Source organism: Oncorhynchus kisutch, linkage group LG13 (assembly GCF_002021735.2).
Source record: "Oncorhynchus kisutch isolate 150728-3 linkage group LG13, Okis_V2, whole genome shotgun sequence".
Lineage (NCBI taxonomy): Eukaryota > Metazoa > Chordata > Actinopteri > Salmoniformes > Salmonidae > Oncorhynchus > Oncorhynchus kisutch.
In genome coordinates, this window is record NC_034186.2 from 9,775,596 (window position 1) to 9,794,135 (window position 18,540).

At 44.1% G+C, this 18,540-nt stretch overlaps 3 protein-coding genes across 4 annotated transcripts in view; 2 read left to right on the top strand and 1 right to left on the bottom strand.

Annotated features, from left to right (window-relative positions):
* LOC116353039 (complement factor H-related protein 2-like) overlaps positions 1–18,540 on the top strand; it is a 142,515-nt gene that overhangs the window by 19,015 nt on the left and 104,960 nt on the right. The window lies entirely within an intron of this gene.
* Positions 457–5,157, bottom strand: LOC116353035 (complement factor H-like). 2 transcript variants are annotated; one of them, XM_031785554.1, is made up of 8 exons: positions 4,659–5,157; positions 4,180–4,362; positions 3,689–3,794; positions 2,465–2,541; positions 1,851–2,042; positions 1,534–1,722; positions 1,130–1,312; positions 457–824 (listed from the first exon to the last, which is right to left on the bottom strand). In XM_031785554.1, the coding sequence occupies exons 1-8, from the start codon at positions 4,771–4,773 to the stop codon at positions 625–627; spliced, it is 1,245 nt and encodes a 414-aa protein (XP_031641414.1). In that variant the 5' UTR covers positions 4,774–5,157; the 3' UTR covers positions 457–624. The 2 variants fall into 2 exon arrangements, with proteins under 2 accessions (XP_031641414.1, XP_031641413.1); XM_031785553.1 differs by having other exon boundaries at positions 4,180–4,386; positions 4,659–4,832.
* LOC109902886 (complement factor H-like) lies at positions 13,505–17,934 on the top strand. The gene is made up of 8 exons (XM_031785557.1): positions 13,505–14,045; positions 14,362–14,544; positions 14,929–15,034; positions 15,843–15,919; positions 16,342–16,533; positions 16,669–16,857; positions 17,079–17,261; positions 17,567–17,934. The coding sequence occupies exons 1-8, from the start codon at positions 13,931–13,933 to the stop codon at positions 17,764–17,766; spliced, it is 1,245 nt and encodes a 414-aa protein (XP_031641417.1). The 5' UTR covers positions 13,505–13,930; the 3' UTR covers positions 17,767–17,934.

Genomic DNA, 18,540 nt, shown 5'->3' on the forward strand with positions numbered 1-18,540 from the left:
TGTTCCAGCAAGCCAGTGCCTCCTTTTCCCGTCAAGCCATGTTTTCTAGGGGCAAAAGGGGAGGGACACAATCTATTTCTGCACTTTGGGAGTATGTCTGTACTGCCATGGCTCACCTTAGCCCCATATTAGCCAGCCAACTTGACGAACCATACATAAAACATGACATTAAAAGTTTTCTTGCATATGAGATTTGAAGGACAAGATTCCTGCTTAAATTATCAGGATGCAAACAACAGGAAGGAACACGTCATCAAGACACTATGTGATGATGATGCAGTTGAACATCACATAAACATTTGTCTGGTTGCTAAGATATTGTAAAACAATACTTTGTGAATCTTTATAGTGAACTTTGAGAATTTCATTCCCAGCACCACTAACTTGAGAAAGCTTGGTTGTGTGTGTGTGATCATATTATTCCATGGAACAATTAAAATAATCAAAGTAGATGAGTAAATATGAACCAGAAGCACTTTATTTCATGTTGGACAATCATGAAATACCATACATTTATTCAGACAATGAATCTGAAAATAATTTCAGCAAACTATTGACAGGGGTTATTCATTGACATGTTTGCCCAACAAGCAAGTGGCCATCTCTTCGCGTACAACGAAGCCACTATTGGCAATGAGGCAAGTTCATGACCCCATTTATACACTGCTGATGAAAACCAACACTACCTGGGCTCAGTCTAAGATGACCAGTACACTTAAAAGTGGTATGATCTCCATGTGTGGCATAGACTTTTTGATCTTCCGGAGGATATTTAAATTGGATGTTCTGTGTGTTCATCAGCTCTTCATCCACAGTGCAGGGTTCTGAAATGAGAAGATGGTACAGGAATCAGTGTGTGAATGTGTCCTTCAAGGGCCACTGAAAATGAGTTGTTTTTCATTTTAATGAATGATATCACTATACCCATAGATCCTTGAGGAATGTCACTTGTCAATGCCTCAGGAGCATGGTTCAACAGTTACATTTCAACTCAGAATGCATTTTTAAATAGTAATTAATCAATTGATCTTGATTTCTATTCCTGGAATTCATCCTTACCGATCGTTAAGGGGGAGTTAGCATACGATTGGGTAGGAACTGGGCCAAAGTTATTTTAGAGAGAACTTACTCAGACAGGTTATCGGTCGTGTCCAGATCCCGTCACGACACGTCTTGTAAGCTGAAGGGGGATCAAGGATGTAGTATTTCTGGCAGACATATTGAACTGATTCTCCATTTCTGTAGCGTTCTCTGGTTCTGTCTCTGTCTCCGTTATTGACATGTGGAGGTGGTCCACAGAAATCCTTGGGCTCTAGGAAGACATGGGTGACATCAGAGAAATACTAGTGATGAAATGTACCAAGCTGCTATTTTCCAAGCAAGAAAAGTATTCCAGAAAACGTTCCTGGCTTTTCCAAAATGCGTTATTTTGCTACGTTTTTTGTGAGTTGGAGATAATTGTAAATCTACTTAAAACAAGTAACTTGATTGGGAAGTGGAACAATGTGTCAAATCAATAAACATACAATTTACCATAACAATTTGGAATGGAGTGACTCCACTGTCCATTGACTGAGCAGGTGACCTCTGATTTCCCCTTCAGAATGTGTTTAGAGTTGCTACACTCAAACTGTAGCCTGTGTCCATACTTCATGTTGTTGTTTTGGGGAATTCCTATCACGTTCACATTCTTAATCTTCTCTGCAGCTTCACAAGTCACATCTATTATGGAGGGAAAAAATAGAAAAATCACTGCTGTATAGCACATTTGCAAACCTGATGTAACTTCTGAAGGTACATATTGTTGTCGATAAAATGATTTGCTTAGTTTTGGCTAGTGAAATGTTTACCTTCACAGGTTGGGAAATGGTTGTTCCACATCCCCCCCGCGGCACACACTACCTGTGGGTTTCCCTTCAGCTGGTGTGCTGGGTTGGGGCAGCTGAACTTGAGCTCATGACCGTACTGTATAACACCATCATCATCTGGCAGACCGCTCACAACCACCCGTCCATCTGTAGCCTCGGGGACACAACTCACCACTACGGAGAAAGATCATATTGCAGGGTGTTGTACAGTCTATAACTTCATGAACCCTCTGAGTTACAGTGTAATGTGCATTGTAAAAAGTAAGTAAGATGTTATTCTGTATATACTATAATTAAGCAATAAGTCCTGAGGGGGTGTGATATATGGCCAATATACCACGGCTAAGGGCTGTTCTTAGACACGATGTAACACAGCGAGCCTGGATACTTCTATTAGCCGTGGTATATTGGCCATATACCACAAACCTCAGATGTGCCTTTTTGCTATTATAAACTGGTTACTAACGTTAGATCAGTAAAAAGTTATTGAGGGGGTCATACTCATGGTAAACGGTACGATATATCACAGATTTAAGCCAATTAGCATCCATGAGCCGAACTACCCAGTTTATAATATTCAATGACTACATGGTTACCTTCACATAAGGGCAGGTGGTTGCTCCATCCTGCCACCATACAGGTTCTGTTGTCCATTTTGCTCACAATCTGATAACTACAGACATTAGTAAAGTGATTAGGTGGTATTATTAAGTCTGTGACATCATTAGCAGTGTTCTAAGTTCAGCCCCGTACTAGACAGGCTGGATTCAGCCCCGTACTAGACAGGCTGGATTCAGCCCCATACTAGACAGGCTGGATTCAACCCCGTACTAGACAGGCTGGATTCAGCCCCGTACTAGACAGGCTGGATTCAGCACCGTACTAGATGGGCTGGATTCAGCCCCGTACTAGACAGGCTGGATTCAACCCCATACTAGACAGGCTGGATTCAGCCCCGTACTAGACAGGCTGGATTCAGCCCCGTACTAGATGGGCTGGATTCAGCCCCGTACTAGATGGGCTGGATTCAGCCCCGTACTAGACAGGCTGGATTCAACCCCATACTAGACAGGCTGGATTCAGCCCCGTACTAGACAGGCTGGATTCAGCCCCGTACTAGACAGGCTGGATTCAGCCCCGTACTAGATGGGCTGGATTCAGCCCCTTACTAGACAGGCTGGATTCAGCCCCGTACTAGACAGGCTGGATTCAGCCCCGTACTAGACAGGCTGGATTCAACCCCATACTAGATGGGCTGGATTCAGCCCCGTACTAGACAGGCTGGATTCAATCCCATACTAGATGGGCTGGATTCAGCCCCGTACTAGACAGGCTGGATTCAACCCCATACTAGATGGGCTGGATTCAGCCCCGTACTAGACGGGCTGGATTCAGCCCCTTTCTAGACGGGCTGGATTCAACCCCATACTAGATCTGCTGGATTCAGCCCCGTACTAGGCGGGCTGGATTCAACCCCATACTAGATGGGATGGATTCAGCCCCGTACTAGACAGGCTGGATTCAGCCCCGTACTAGACAGGCTGGATTCAACCCCATACTAGATGGGCTGGATTCAGCCCCGTACTGGACAGGCTGGATTCAACCTCATACTAGATGGGCTGGATTCAACCCCATACTAGACGGGCTGGATTCAGCCCTGTACTATACAGGCTGGATTCAGCCCCGTACTAGATGGGCTGGATTCAACCCATACTAGGCAGGCTGGAATGGGAGGACACAGGGCTATTGGAGTGGGGGATATTAACCAAAAAATATATCATAAATAATAACGAAATTCAATCTTTAAAAAAAAAACTTGCCCATCATTGCAAGTGTATTTGATAGTGGTTCCAAAGACAAAGTCATCTCCAACGTGGATGCTGTAGTGGCCATTGGCAGTTTCATCAGGGAGCTCACATGGTTTAGCTAAATGTCAGGAAACCACAGGAAAACAAGATCATGATAGAGTTTGTAAGAAAGTGATATGTTAACAGATCTTTTAGAGTGTTTAACTAAGCTATTATGGGGTTATGCTAATCATAACTGCTACTATAGCTATTTTGTTGAGGAAAAATGAAAATACTAGCACTGATAATGTGGTTGTCTCACTTCGCTATCTTAAATGGATAGTTTGGGATTTTGGCAGTGAGGCCCATTATCTACTTCCCCTCATTGACAAAATCCCAAACTATCCCTTTAAAATAAATGCACGAACAATAAGTCACTCTGGATAAGAACGTGTGCTTAAATGACTAAAATGTCAAATGTATAACAACAATATTGAATCTATAACATTGAAAGAAATACTTACGCTTGCATTTCCCCTGACGGACCACCACCCACTTATTCTTCTTACACTGATAACTTATTCTGCCTGCTGGTACAAAGCCAAAGTTGCAGGAAAAAAGGACAATGTCGTCCTCTTTGTACTCATTTTTGATGCTTTCCTCAGTGACCCTGGCATCGGGCACATTTGGAAGAGGTCCACTGCACACTGACAGAGGAGCAGAGGAAAAACCTTAAGACAAACAGAGAGCTTGGCACTACAATGTTCTATGTTGTTATTGACACAGCCTTGTTCTGTTCAATGTTCTCTACCTATATAGTACTCTAAATACTCTAATTTGCTAACACCATTCAAACCAATGAGGGTTTGGAGTTTTAAAACCAATTATCTCAGAATCTTCTTTTAGCAGATAGAACCTTCACCCCCCCCCCAGCAACTGATGAATACTAACACAATGTGGGCACTGCAAGCATGTGAGAAAGTGATTGAAAACACATCCTTACCAGTCTGAGCTGATGAAGCATCCACATTCACCCATACCACCAGACACAGCAGAGTCAGAGATGATTTCATGTTGATCAAATGGTAGATGCAGTAAAAATGGAAGGAGTAGAACATAAATATAGAGTGTCTATGCCAAAGTTAATGTTTGTCTACAGCGTTCCAGCCCCCAGGGAGCAGTGAAGAGAACCACTGTCCAGGGGAACTGACCTAAATACTAGAATTCAATCAAACCTACATTGCAGGGAGGGGAAACACTGAGGAAAATGCTCAATGTAGGAACTGCATTGGTTCAGTCTATTAACTAATTTGAGCAAATCAAAACAAATTTAAAAGTGCAAATCATTTGGTCAGCCATACAGAGACATATCTAATCTGAAGAGCATAGATTTAGAGATAGAAAGACATTTAGACAGGTAGCAAATACTTTGAATGTTGATTGTAATGATGATAAGCTCCATTTGTAAGGTCATTGATGAATCACCAAATATGCTGAACAAATGTGTACTGACATAAACCTCACATAAACCTGTCTGTTTACTGTCTATTGACATAGCTATGTTTGTTCCAGCAAGACAACCCTTTCCCGTCAAGCCGTATTATCCAGGGGCAAAAGGGGAGGGTCAAAATCGATTTAAAGTTGATGTTTTATTGACTTCTACACCTTGAGAGCATGCCAGGGTTTACCTCACATTAACCTACCAACTAAACAAAACACACAATGTTACATTTAACTTTTTCTTGCATATGAGAATTGAAGGTCAATATTCCTGCCTCAATGTGTAGAATGCAAAGAACACATCTATGACACTCAGTAACGATGATGCAGTTGAAATACTTGGCAAGGACCACAAGGACATTTTACTAGTGTGGAAGGACCACCAGAGGGCAGGCTGGGCTCATGGATAGTAGCCCAACAAGGCATGAGAGACAAGGTAACCAGAGGCAATTAAGCACAGCTGACAGTACTAATGACATACTCTCCTTCCCCTATAAGAGAGAGAATGGAACCAGCAGACAGGGGGGGAAACTATCTCTGGAAGATGGCCACCGAGAGAGAGGAGCTATCCAGGAAGAACCACTAAGGCGGTGACAATCCCGTGACTTTTTGTTGTAGTTTAAAGATAATCCTATTGTGTTCCTGTTTCATCTGGAGAAGATGTATGTTTTTCCTTAGAAGATTTTCATTGATTATGTTGGAGTGTTAGTGTTGACCAAATGCCCTCAATAGAGAACTGTGTTCAATCAATAAAACCTACTCCTGACTCGTTTATTCCACCTTCCCGCTTTAGAGTGACCCCCAATTACTTGGTCCGCTCACACTAGATATTGTCTGGCTGCTTTGATATTGTAACAAATATACGTTATGTTTCTTTATAGTGAACTTTGATCATGTCATCCCCAGCACCACTAACTTCACACTGAGCACACACTGGTTGAATCAACGTTGTTTCCATGTCATGGAAATTAAATTGAACCCAAGTGGAAAAGATTTGGCGTCGGTGTCCAGTGGGATGAGAAGGCTTGATGGTGTATGGGATAATATTCCAGGGAACAATTAATATAATAAATATTAGATTAGAGTAGATTGGATTAGATTAGAGTAGATTAGATTAGAGTAGATTAGAGTAGATTGGAGTAGATTAGAGTAGATTGGATTAGAGTAGATTAGAGTAGATTAGAGTAGATTTGTTTAGATTAGAGTACATTGTATTAGAGTAGATTAGTTTAGATTAGAGTAGATTAGAGTAGATTTGTCTAGATTAGAGTAGATTGGAGTAGATTAGAGTAGATTAGAGTAGATTAGAGTAGATTTGTTTAGATTAGAGTACATTGTATTAGAGTAGATTAGTTTAGATTAGAGTAGATTAGAGTAGATTAGAGTAGATTTGTTTAGATTAGAGTACATTGTATTAGAGTAGATTAGTTTAGATTAGAGTAGATTAGAGTAGATTTGTCTAGATTAGAGTAGATTGGATTAGAGTAGATTAGAGTAGACTAGATTTGATTAGAGTAAATTAGATTTTATTAAATTAAATTGATTAAATTAAATTAGAATCAGAGGCCCTTTATTTAATGTTGGACAATCATGAAGCTGAAAATAATTTAAGAAATCTATTGACAGGGGTTATTCGTTGACATGTTTGTCCAACAAGCCAGTGGCCATCTCTTCCCGTCAGCTGAAGCCACTATTGGCAATGAGGCAAGTTAATGACCCCATGTACACACTTCTGACGAAAATCAATGTCATTAGTACATGTAGGCAGGGGTAAAGTGACTGCATAGATAATAACAGCAAGTAGCAGCAGTGTAAAGACAAAGGGGTAGGGGGATGGGGGGCTGTCAATGTAAATAGTCCGGGTGGCCATTTTATTAATTGTTCAGCCGTTTTATGGCTTAGAGGTAGAAGCTGTTAAGGAGCCTTTTAGACCTAGACTTGGCGATCCAGTACTGCTTGCCGGCTTGAGAGGACAGTATATGACTTGGGTGACTGGAGTCTCTGACAATTTTTTGGGCCTTCCTCTGACACCGCCTAGTATATACAGTGGGACAAAAAGTATTTAGTCAGCCACCAATTGTGCAAGTTCTCCCACTTAAAAAGATGAGAGGCCTGTAATTTTCATCATAGGTACACTTCAACTATGACAGACAAAATGAGAAAAAAAAATCTGAAAATCACATTGTAGGATTTTTTATGAATTTATTTGCAAATTATGGTGGAAAATAAGTATTTGGTCAATAACGAAAGTTTATCTCAATACTTTGTTATATACCCTTTGTTGACAATGACAGAGGTCAAACGTTTTCTGTAAGTCTTCACAAGGTTTTCACACACTGTTGCTGGTATTTTGGCCCATTCCTCCATGCAGATCTCCTCTAGAGTAGTGATGATTTGGGACTGTTGGTGGGCAACACGGACTTTCAACTCCCTCCAAAGATTTTCTATGGGGTTGAGATCTGGAGACTGGCTAGGCCACTCCAGGACCTTGAAATGCTTCTTACGAAGCCACTCCTTCGTTGCCCGGGCGTTGTGTTTGGGATCATTGTCATGCTGAAAGACCCAGCCACATTTCATCTTCAATGCCCTTTCAATGAACAGTATTCTCACATAGGTGTTCCTTTTGTCCAGGTGGGAAAGGGCAGGCATCTTTTGATCTGTTGGGGTGGTATTTGAATTGGAGCGGGTTCAGGGTTTCTGAGATGATGGTGTTCATGTCAGCCATGATCAGCCTTTCGAAGTATTTCATGCCTACAGATGTGAGTGCTACGAGGCGGTAGTCAATTCGGCAGGTTAGCTTGGCGTTCTTGGGCACAGAGACTATGGCGGTCTGACCTGGTTTATGAACACTCGCCTGTACCCGATCTGCCTTTTGCCTACCCCTTGGCTTATAATAAATATTAGAGCTCAACCATCTGCCTCCTGTGTCTGCATATGGGTCTCGACTTGTGCCCTTATATTAATATGGTGTTGGTCCCCCCTTTGCTGCTATAACAGCCTCCACTCTTCTGTGAAGGTTTTCCACTAGATGTTTGAAAATTGCTGCAGGGTCTTGCTTCCATTCAGCCACAAGAGCATTAGTGAGGTCTGATGTTGGGCGATTAGGCTTGGTTCGCATTCGGCATTCCAATTCATCCCAAAGGTGTTTAATGGGGTTGAGGTCAGTGCTAAGTTCTTCCATACCGATCTCGGTAAACCCATTCTTTATGGACCTCGCTTTATGCACTGTGTTTTTCAAATCAAATCAAATTTTATTGGTCACATACACTTGGTTAGATGATATTATTGAAAGTGTAGCGAAGTGCTTGTGCTTCTAGTTCTGACAGTGCAACAATATCTAAGAAGTAATTTAACAATTTAACAATTCCACAACAACTACCTAATACACAGTGACCAGTGATCCATTTGTTAGATGGGGAAATTATTTCAAGTCTGTATCTAGACAGCAGCCTCTCTGTGTTAGTGATGGCTGTATAACAGTCTGATGGCCTTGAGATAGAAGCTATTGTTCAGTCTCTCGGCCCCAGCTTTGATGCACCTGTACTGACCTCGCCTTCTGGATGGTAGGCAGTGGATCGGGTGGTTGTTGTCCTTGATGATCTTTTGGACTTCCTGTGAAATCGGGTGCTGTAAGTGTCTTGAAAGGCAGGTAGCTTGCCCACAGTGATGTGTTGTGCAGACCGCACCACCCTCTGGAGAGCCCTGCTGTTGTGGGTGGTGCAGTCAACGTACCAGGCGGTGTTACAGAATGCTCTCAATTGTGCATCTGTACCAGTTTGTGACGGTTTTAGGTGGCAAGCCAAATTTCTTCAGCCTCCTGAGGTTGAAGAGGCGCTGTTAGGCCTTCTTCACCACACTGTCTGTGTGAGTGGACCATTTCAGTTTGTCTGTGATGTGTACGCCGATGAACTTAAAACATTCCATCTTCTCCACTACTGCCCCGTCGATGTGGAAAGGGGGGGTGCCCCCTCGGCTGTTTCCTGAAGTCCACGATCATCTCATTTCTTTTGTTGACATTGAGTGACAGGTTGTTTTCCTGACAACACACTCCCAGTGCCCTCACCCCATACCTACAGGGCTGTCTCGTTGTTGTTGTTGATGATCAAGCCTACTACTGTTATGTTGTCTGCCAACTTGATGATCAAGTTGGATGCGTGCATGGCCACACAGTCATGGGTGAACAGGGAGTACAGGAGGGGGCTGATCACACACCCTTGTGGGGCTCCAGTGGTGAGGATCAGCGAAGTGTAGATGTTGTTTCCTACCTTCACCACCTGGGGGCGAACCATCAGGAAGTCCAGGACCCAATCACACAGGGCGGGTTGAGACCCAGGGCCTCAAGCCTAATGATGAGCTTGGAGGGTACTATGGTGTTGAATGCTGAGCTGTAGTCAATGAACAGCATTCTTACATAGGCATTCCTCTTGTTCAGATGGGATAGGGCAGTGTGATGGTGATTACATCTTCTGTGGACCTATTGGGGCGGTAAGGTGACAGGTAAGGTGGAGGTGCTATGATCCTTGACTAGTCTCTCAAAGCACTTCATGATGACAGAAGTAGGTGCTATGGGGGGATAGTCATTTAGTTCAGTAACCTTTGCCTTCTTGGGTACAGGATCAATAGTCGCCATCTTGAAGCATGTTGGGACAGCAAACTGGGATAGGGAGAGATTGAATATGTCTGTCAACACATCAGCCAGCTGGTCTGCACATGCTCTAAGGACGCGGCTAGGGATACCGTCTGGGCCCGCAGTCTTGCGAGGGATAACTAATTTAAATGTCTTACTCACACCGGCCTTGGAGAAGAAGAACACACAGTCCTTGTGAGTAGGCCGCTTCGGTGGTCTAGAGGATCTAACGGAGAAAGATTGAGTTGAGCTGAGCATGGTACAAAAAGAGACTCTTCACGTAAAGATGGATATTACCATAAATATAGACAATGGATTATAAGGGAAGTTGAGGTGGAATGTGTCTTTCATTAATGGTTTCATTTGGATCCTTTGTGGATTGTTTTTTGGTGCAAATTTCAACGAGCTATGTTTATGTTTTATAACTAAGCAAATCACTTTTTCGATAACAATATGTACGTTAGACGTTGTATCAGGTGTGCAAATGTTCAATACAGCAATTTAGTGATTTTAGACGTGACTTGTGAAGCTGCAGAGAGGATTAATAATGTGAATGTGTTAGGATTTCTCCAAAACAACAGCACCATGAAGTATGAACACAGGCTACAGTTTGAGTGCAGAAACTCTAGACACATTCTGAAGGGGGTCGTAGAGCTTCAGCTTACGAGAAGAGATGGGCACTGGCTTCTTGGACAAACATGTCAAATCGATATAACCCCCGTCAATAGTTTGCTCAAATCATTTGTTCTGGGGCTTTGCATAAGCTAAGAAACATTGACTTCACAGGAGTTGTTTTTCATGTCAGTCCGAACTTCAATAAAGTACCTCTGGTTTTGAATTCTCAATTATTTTGTCTGTTATTAGGGGAACAGTGTTATACTAGTCATGATCAGAAACAACAACGGTAGGGGGAATTATCATCTAATGGCAGGAAGCGGTCACAGCACAAGGCACTTTCAGGTGAAATCAGATGTTTTATTTACAGCAGTAGGCAGTGAAAGTAAATATTTACAGAATCGATTCAAGAAGCGCCCCGGTATATTTTCTGTTTGCCATGTGCAAATTAGATCTAAATCACATTACCAGATACTTCACACACCTATCTAGACAGTTCAAACGCCACGTTACTCACCCGTTGTCAGGAGACGCACCTCAAAACCATAGGGAGGGTCCGGGTGGGCGTCTGTCCATGGTGGCGGCTCCGGCTCGGGACGTGGACCCCACTCCATAAATGTCATAGTTCCTCCCCTTCGCGTCCTGGGATAATCCACCCTCGCCGCCGACCATGGCCTAATAGTCCTCACCCAGAACCCCACAGAACTGAGGAGCAGCTCGGGACTGAGGGGCAGCTCAGGACTGAGGGGCAGCTCGGGACTGAGGGGCAGCTCGGGACTGAAGGGCAGCTCGGGACTGAGGGGCAGCTCGGGACTGAGGCAGCTCGGGACTGAGGGGCAGCCCGGAACTGAGGGGCAGCCCGGAACTGAGGGGCAGCCCGGAACTGAGGGGAAGCCCAGTACTGAGAGGAAGCCCAGTACTGAGATGAAGCTCAGGTAGGTAGTAGGCTCCGGTAGATCCTGGCTGGCTGGCGGATCTGGAAGATTCAGGTTGACTAGCAGATCTGGAAGACTCTGGTTGACTAGCAGATCTGGAAGATTCTGGTTGACTGGCGGATCTAGCTGCTCTATGCAGACTGACAGCTCTGACTGCTCCATGCAGGCTGACAGCTCCTTGCAGACTGGCAGCTCTTTGCAGACTGGCAGCTCTGGCTGCTTCATGCAGACTGACAGCTCTGACTGCTCCATGCAGGCTGACAGCACCCTGCAGACTGGCAGCTCCTTGCAGACTGACAGCTCCTTGCAGACTGACAGCTCCTTGCAGACTGACAGCTCCTTGCAGACTGGCAGCTCCTTGCAGACTGGCAGCTCCTTGCAGACTGGCTGCTCCTTGCAGACTGGCAGCTCCCTGCAGACTGACAGCTCCAGCTGCTTCATGCAGACTGACAGCTCTGACTGCTCCATGCAGGCTGACAGCACCCTGCAGACTGGCAGGCTCCTTGCAGACTGACAGCTCCTTGCAGACTGACAGCTCCCTGCAGACTGGCAGCTCCTTGCAGACTGGCAGCTCTTTGCAGACTGACAGCTCTGGCTGCTTCATGCAGACTGACAGCACCCTACAGACTGGCAGCTCCTTGCAGACTGACAGCTCCTTGCAGACTGACAGCTCCTTGCAGACTGACAGCTCTGGCTGCTTCATGCATACTGACAGCTCCCTGCAGACTGGCAACTCAGGCTGCTTCGAACAGGCAGGAGGGAAGGAAGGCTCTGATAGCGCTGAACAGACAGGAGACTCCGGTAGCGCAGGAGAGGAGAAAGGCTCCGACAGCGCTGGAGAGGCGGGAGACTCCGACAGCGCAGGAGAGGCGAGGCGCACTGTAGGCCTGATGCGTGGTGCTGGCACTGGTGCTACTGGAGCGAGGATACGCACAGGAAGCCTGGTGCGGGGAGCTGCCACCGGAGGACTGGTGTGTGGAGGTGGCTCTGGATAGACCGGACCGTGCAGGCGCACTGGAGCTCTTGAGCACCAAGCCTGCCCAAGCTTACCTGGCTCGATGCCCACTCTAGCCCGGCCAATACGAAGGGCTGGTATGTACCGCACCTGGCTATGCACCCGCACTGGAAACACCGTGCGCTCCATAGCATAACACGGTGTCTGCCCTGTCTCTCTAGCATTTTTGGGGCCGACTCTCAGGCTTCCATCCGCGTCGCCGTGCTGCCTCTTCATACCAGCGCCTCTCCGCTTTAGCAGCCTCTAGTTCTTCCTTGGGACGGCGATATTCTCCAGGCTGAGCCCAGGGTCCTTTTCCGTCCAGTTCCTCCTCCCATGTCCAATTCTCCAAGTGATGCAGCCTCTCCCACTGCAACTGCTCTTCACGATTAGCAGGGAGAGTTGGCTCAGGTCTGACACCTGACTCATCCACTCTCCCTCTGAGCCCCCCCCCCCCAATACATTTTTGGGGCTGCTTTTCGGGTTTCCTTGCCAACCGTGTTCCCTCGTATCGTCGGCTCTTATCTCCGGCTGCCTCTGCTCTCCTCAGTGCCTCCACCTGTTCCCATGGGAGACGATCTCTTCCAGCCAGTATCTCCTCCCAAGTGTAACAACCTTTGCCATCCAATACGTCTTCCCATGTCCATTCCTCCTTTCGCTTTTCCTGCAGTTGCTGGCTGTTTCCACGCCGCTCGGTCCGATTGTGGTGGGTGATTCTGTAACGGCGTTCTTCATTTGTTGAAAGATGTGTGTGCTCAGTGTGAAGTTAGTGGTGCTGGGGATGACATGATCAAGTTCACTATAAAGAAACATAACGTATATTTTTAACAATATCAAAGCAGCCAGACAATATCTAGTAAAATGTCCTTGTGGTCCTTGCCAAGTATTTCAACTGCATCATCGTTACTGAGTGTCATAGATGTGTTCTTTGCATTCTACACATTGAGGCAGGAATATTGACCTTCAATTCTCATATGCAAGAAAAAGTTAAATGTAACATTGTGTGTTTTGTTTAGTTGGTAGGTTAATGTGAGGTAAACCCTGGCATGCTCTCAAGGTGTAGAAGTCAATAAAACATCAACTTTAAATCGATTTTGACCCTCCCCTTTTGCCCCTGGATAATACGGCTTGACGGGAAAAGGTTGTCTTGCTGGAACAAACATAGCTATGTCAATAGACAGTAAACAGACAGGTTTATGTGAGGTTTATGTCAGTACACATTTGTTCAGCATATTTGGTGATTCATCAATGACCTTACAAATGGAGCTTATCATCATTACAATCAACATTCAAAGTATTTGCTACCTGTCTAAATGTCTTTCTATCTCTAAATCTATGCTCTTCAGATTAGATATGTCTCTGTATGGCTGACCAAATGATTTGCACTTTTAAATTTGTTTTGATTTGCTCAAATTAATTAATAGACTGAACCAATGCAGTTCCTACATTGAGCATTTTCCTCAGTGTTTCCCCTCCCCGCAATGTAGGTTTGATTGAATTCTAGTATTTGTGTCAGTCCCCCTGGACAGTGGTTCTCTTCACTGCTCCCTGGGGGCTGGAACTCTGTAGACAAACATTAACTTTGGGATAGACACTCTATATTTATGTTCTACTCCTTCCATTTTTACTGCATCTACCATTTGATCAACATGAAATCATCTCTGACTCTACTGTGTCTGGTGGTATGGGTGAATGTGGATGCTTCATCAGCTCAGACTGGTAAGGATGTGTTTTCCTTCACTTTTTCACATGCTTGCAGTGCCCACATTGTGTTAGTATTCATCAGTTGCTGTGGGGGGGGGGGGGGGGGGGGGGGGGGGGTGAAGGTTCTATCTGCTAAAAGAAGATTCTGAGATAATTGGTTTTAAAACTCCAAACCCTCATTGGTTTGAATGGTGTTAGCAAATTAGAGTATTTAGAGTACTATATAGGTAGAGAACATTGAACAGAACAAGGCTGTGTCAATAACAACATAGAACATTGTAGTGCCAAGCTCTCTGTTTGTCTAAAGGTTTTTCCTCTGCTCCTCTGTCAGTGTGCAGTGGACCTCTTCCAAATGTGCCCGATGCCAGGGTCACTGAGGAAAGCGTCAAAAATGAGTACAAAGAGGACGATATTGTCCTTTTTTCCTGCAACTTTGGCTTTGTACCAGCAGGCAGAATAAGTTATCAGTGTAAGAAGAATAAGTGGGTGGTGGTCCGTCAGGGGAAATGCAAGCGTGAGTATTTCTTTCAATGTTATAGATTCAATATTGTTGTTATACATTTGACATTTTAGTCATTTAGCAGACGTTCTTATCCAGAGCGACTTATTGTTTGTGCATTTATTTTAAAGGGATAGTTTGGGATTTTGTCAATGAGGGGAAGTAGATAATGGGCCTCACTGCCAAAATCCCAAACTATCCATTTAAGATAGCTAAGTGAGAACCCAACATTATCAGTGCTAGTATGTTCATTTTTCCTCAACAAAATAGCTATAGTTGCAGTTATGATTAGCATAACCCCATAATAGCTTAGTTAAACACTCTAAAAGATCTGTTAACATATCACTTTCTTACAAACTGTATCATGATCTTGTTTTCCTGTGGTTTCCTGACATCTAGCTAAACCATGTGAGCTCCCTGATGAAACTGCCAATGGCCACTACAGGATCCACGTTGGAGATGACTTTGTCTTTGGAACCACTATCAAATACACTTGCAATGACGGGCAAGTTTTTTTTTAAAGATTGAATTTTGTTATTATTTATGATATATTTTTTTGTTAATAGCCCCCACTCCAATAGCCCTGTGTCCTCCCATTCCAGCCTGCCTAGTATGGGTTGAATCCAGCCCGTCTAGTATGGGGTTGAATCCAGCCCGCCTAGTACGGGGCTGAATCCAGCCCATCTAGTATGGGGTTGAATCCAGCCTGTCTAGTATGGGGCTGAATCCAGCCCGTCTATTACGGGGCTGAATCCAGCCCATCTAGTATGGGGTTGAATCCAGCCTGTCTAGTACGCGGCTGAATCCAGCCCATCTAGTATGGGGTTGAATCTAGCCTGTCTAGTACGGGGCTGAATCCAGCCCGTCTAGTATGGGGTTGAATCCAGCCCGCCTAGTACGGGGCTGAATCCAGCCCATCTAGTATGGGGTTGAATCCAGCCTGTCTAGTACGGGGCTGAATCCAGCCCATCTAGTATGGGGTTGAATCCAGCCTGTCTAGTACGGGGCTGAATCCAGCCCATCTAGTACGGGGCTGAATCCAGCCTGTCTAGTACGGGGCTGAATCCAGCCTGTCTAGTACGGGGCTGAATCCAGCCCATCTAGTACGGGGCTGAATCCAGCCCATCTAGTACGGGGCTGAATCCAGCCTGTCTAGTACGGGGCTGAATCCAGCCTGTCTAGTACAGGGCTGAATCCAGCCCATCTAGTACGGGGCTGAATCCAGCCTGTCTAGTACGGGGCTGAACTTAGAACACTGCTAATGATGTCACAGACTTAATAATACCACCTAATCACTTTACTAATGTCTGTAGTTATCAGATTATGAGCAAAATGGACAACAGAACCTGTATGGTGGCAGGATGGAGCAACCACCTGCCCTTATGTGAAGGTAACCATGTAGTCATTGAATATTATAAACTGGGTAGTTCGGCTCATGGATGCTAATTGGCTTAAATCTGTGATATATCGTACCATTTACCATGGGTATGACCCCCTCAATAACATTTTACTGATCTAACGTTACTAACCAGTTTATAATAGCAAAAAAGCACCTCTGGGATTTGTGGTATATGGCCAATATACCACGGCTAATAGAAGTATCCAGGCTCGCTGTGTTACATCGTGTCTAAGAACAGCCCTTAGCCGTGGTATATTGGCCATATATCACACCCTCTCAGGACTTATTGCTTAATTATAGTATATACAGAATAACGCCTTACTTACTTTTTACAATGCACATTACACTGTAACTCAGAGGGTTCATGAAGTTATAGACTGTACAACACCCTGCAATATGATCTTTCTCCGTAGTGGTGAGTTGTGTCCCCGAGGCTACAGATGGACGGGTGGTTGTGAGCGGTCTGCCAGATGATGATGGTGTTATACAGTACGGTCATGAGCTCAAGTTCAGCTGCCCCAACCCAGCACACCAGCTGAAGGGAAACCCACAGGTAGTGTGTGCTGCGGGGGGGATGTGGAACAACCGTTTCCCAACCTGTGAAGGTAAACATTTCACTTTAGCCAAAACTAAGCAAATCATTTTATCGACAACAATATGTATCTTCAGAAGTTACATCAGGTTTGCAAATGTGCTATACAGCAATTTAGTGATTTTTCTATTTTTTCCCTCCATAATAGATGTGACTTGTGAAGCTGCAGAGAAGATTAAGAATGTGAACGTGATAGGAATTCCCCAAAACAACACCATGAAGGTTGGACACAGGCTACAGTTTGAGTGCAGCAACTCTAAACACATTCTGAAGGGGAAATCAGAGGTCACCTGCTCAGTCAATGGACAGTGGAGTCACTCCATTCCAATTTGTTATGGTAAATTGTATGTTTATTGATTTGACACATTGTTCCACTTCCCAATCAAGTTACTTGTTTTAAGTAGATTTACAATTATCTCCAACTCACAAAAAATGTAGCAAAATAACGCATTTTGGAAAAGGCAGGAACGTTTTCTGGAATACTATTCTTGCTGGGAAAATAGCAGCTTGGTACATTTCATCACTAGTGTTTCTCTGATGTCACCCATGTCTTCCTAGAGCCCAAGGATTTCTGTGGACCACCTCCACATGTCAATAACGGAGACAGAGACAGAACCAGAGAACGCTACAGAAATGGAGAATCAGTTCAATATGTCTGCCAGAAATACTACATCCTTGATCCCCCTTCAGCTTACAAGACGTGTCGTGACGGGATCTGGACACGACCGATAACCTGTCTGAGTAAGTTCTCTCTAAAATAACTTTGGCCCAGTTCCTACCCAATCGTATGCTAACTCCCCCTTAACGATCGGTAAGGATGAATTCCAGGAATAGAAATCAAGATCAATTGATTAATTACTATTTAAAAATGCATTCTGAGTTGAAATGTAACTGTTGAACCATGCTCCTGAGGCATTGACAAGTGACATTCCTCAAGGATCTATGGGTATAGTGATATCATTCATTAAAATGAAAAACAACTCATTTTCAGTGGCCCTTGAAGGACACATTCACACACTGATTCCTGTACCATCTTCTCATTTCAGAACCCTGCACTGTGGATGAAGAGCTGATGAACACACAGAACATCCAATTTAAATATCCTCCGGAAGATCAAAAAGTCTATGCCACACATGGAGATCATACCACTTTTAAGTGTACTGGTCATCTTAGACTGAGCCCAGGTAGTGTTGGTTTTCATCAACAGTGTATAAATGGGGTCATGAACTTGCCTCATTGCCAATAGTGGCTTCGTCTTACGCGAAGAGATGGCCACTTGCTTGTTGGGCAAACATGTCAATGAATAACCCCTGTCAATAGTTTGTTCAAATTATTTTCAGATTCATTGTCTGAATAAATGTATGGTATTTCATGATTGTCCAACATGAAATAAAGTGCTGCTGGTTCAAATCTATTCATCTACTTTGATTATTTTAATTGTTCCATGGAATAATATGATCACACACACACAACCAAGCTTTCTCAAGTTAGTGGTGCTGGGAATGAAATTCTCAAAGTTCACTATAAAGATTCACAAAGTATTGTTTTACAATATCTTAGCAACCAGACAAATGTTTATGTGATGTTCAACTGCATCATCATCACATAGTGTCTTGATGACGTGTTCCTTCCTGTTGTTTGCATCCTGATAATTTAAGCAGGAATCTTGTCCTTCAAATCTCATATGCAAGAAAATGTTTAATGTCATGTTTTATGTATGGTTCGTCAAGTTGGCTGGCTAATATGGGGTTACGGTGAGCCATGGCAGTACAGACATACTCCCAAGGTGCAGAAATAGATTGTGTCCCTCCCCTTTGGCCCTAGAAAACATGGCTTGACGGGAAAAGGTGGCACTGGCTTGCTGGAACAAACATTAGCCATGTCAATATACAGGGAACAAGGTTTATGTACAGTAAGGGTTATGTTAGTCCAGGTTTTGTGATTGGATAATGACACAATGTTTCAATGGATCTTATCCACATTCTAACTACAGTATGTTATACCTGTACCACTCAATGCT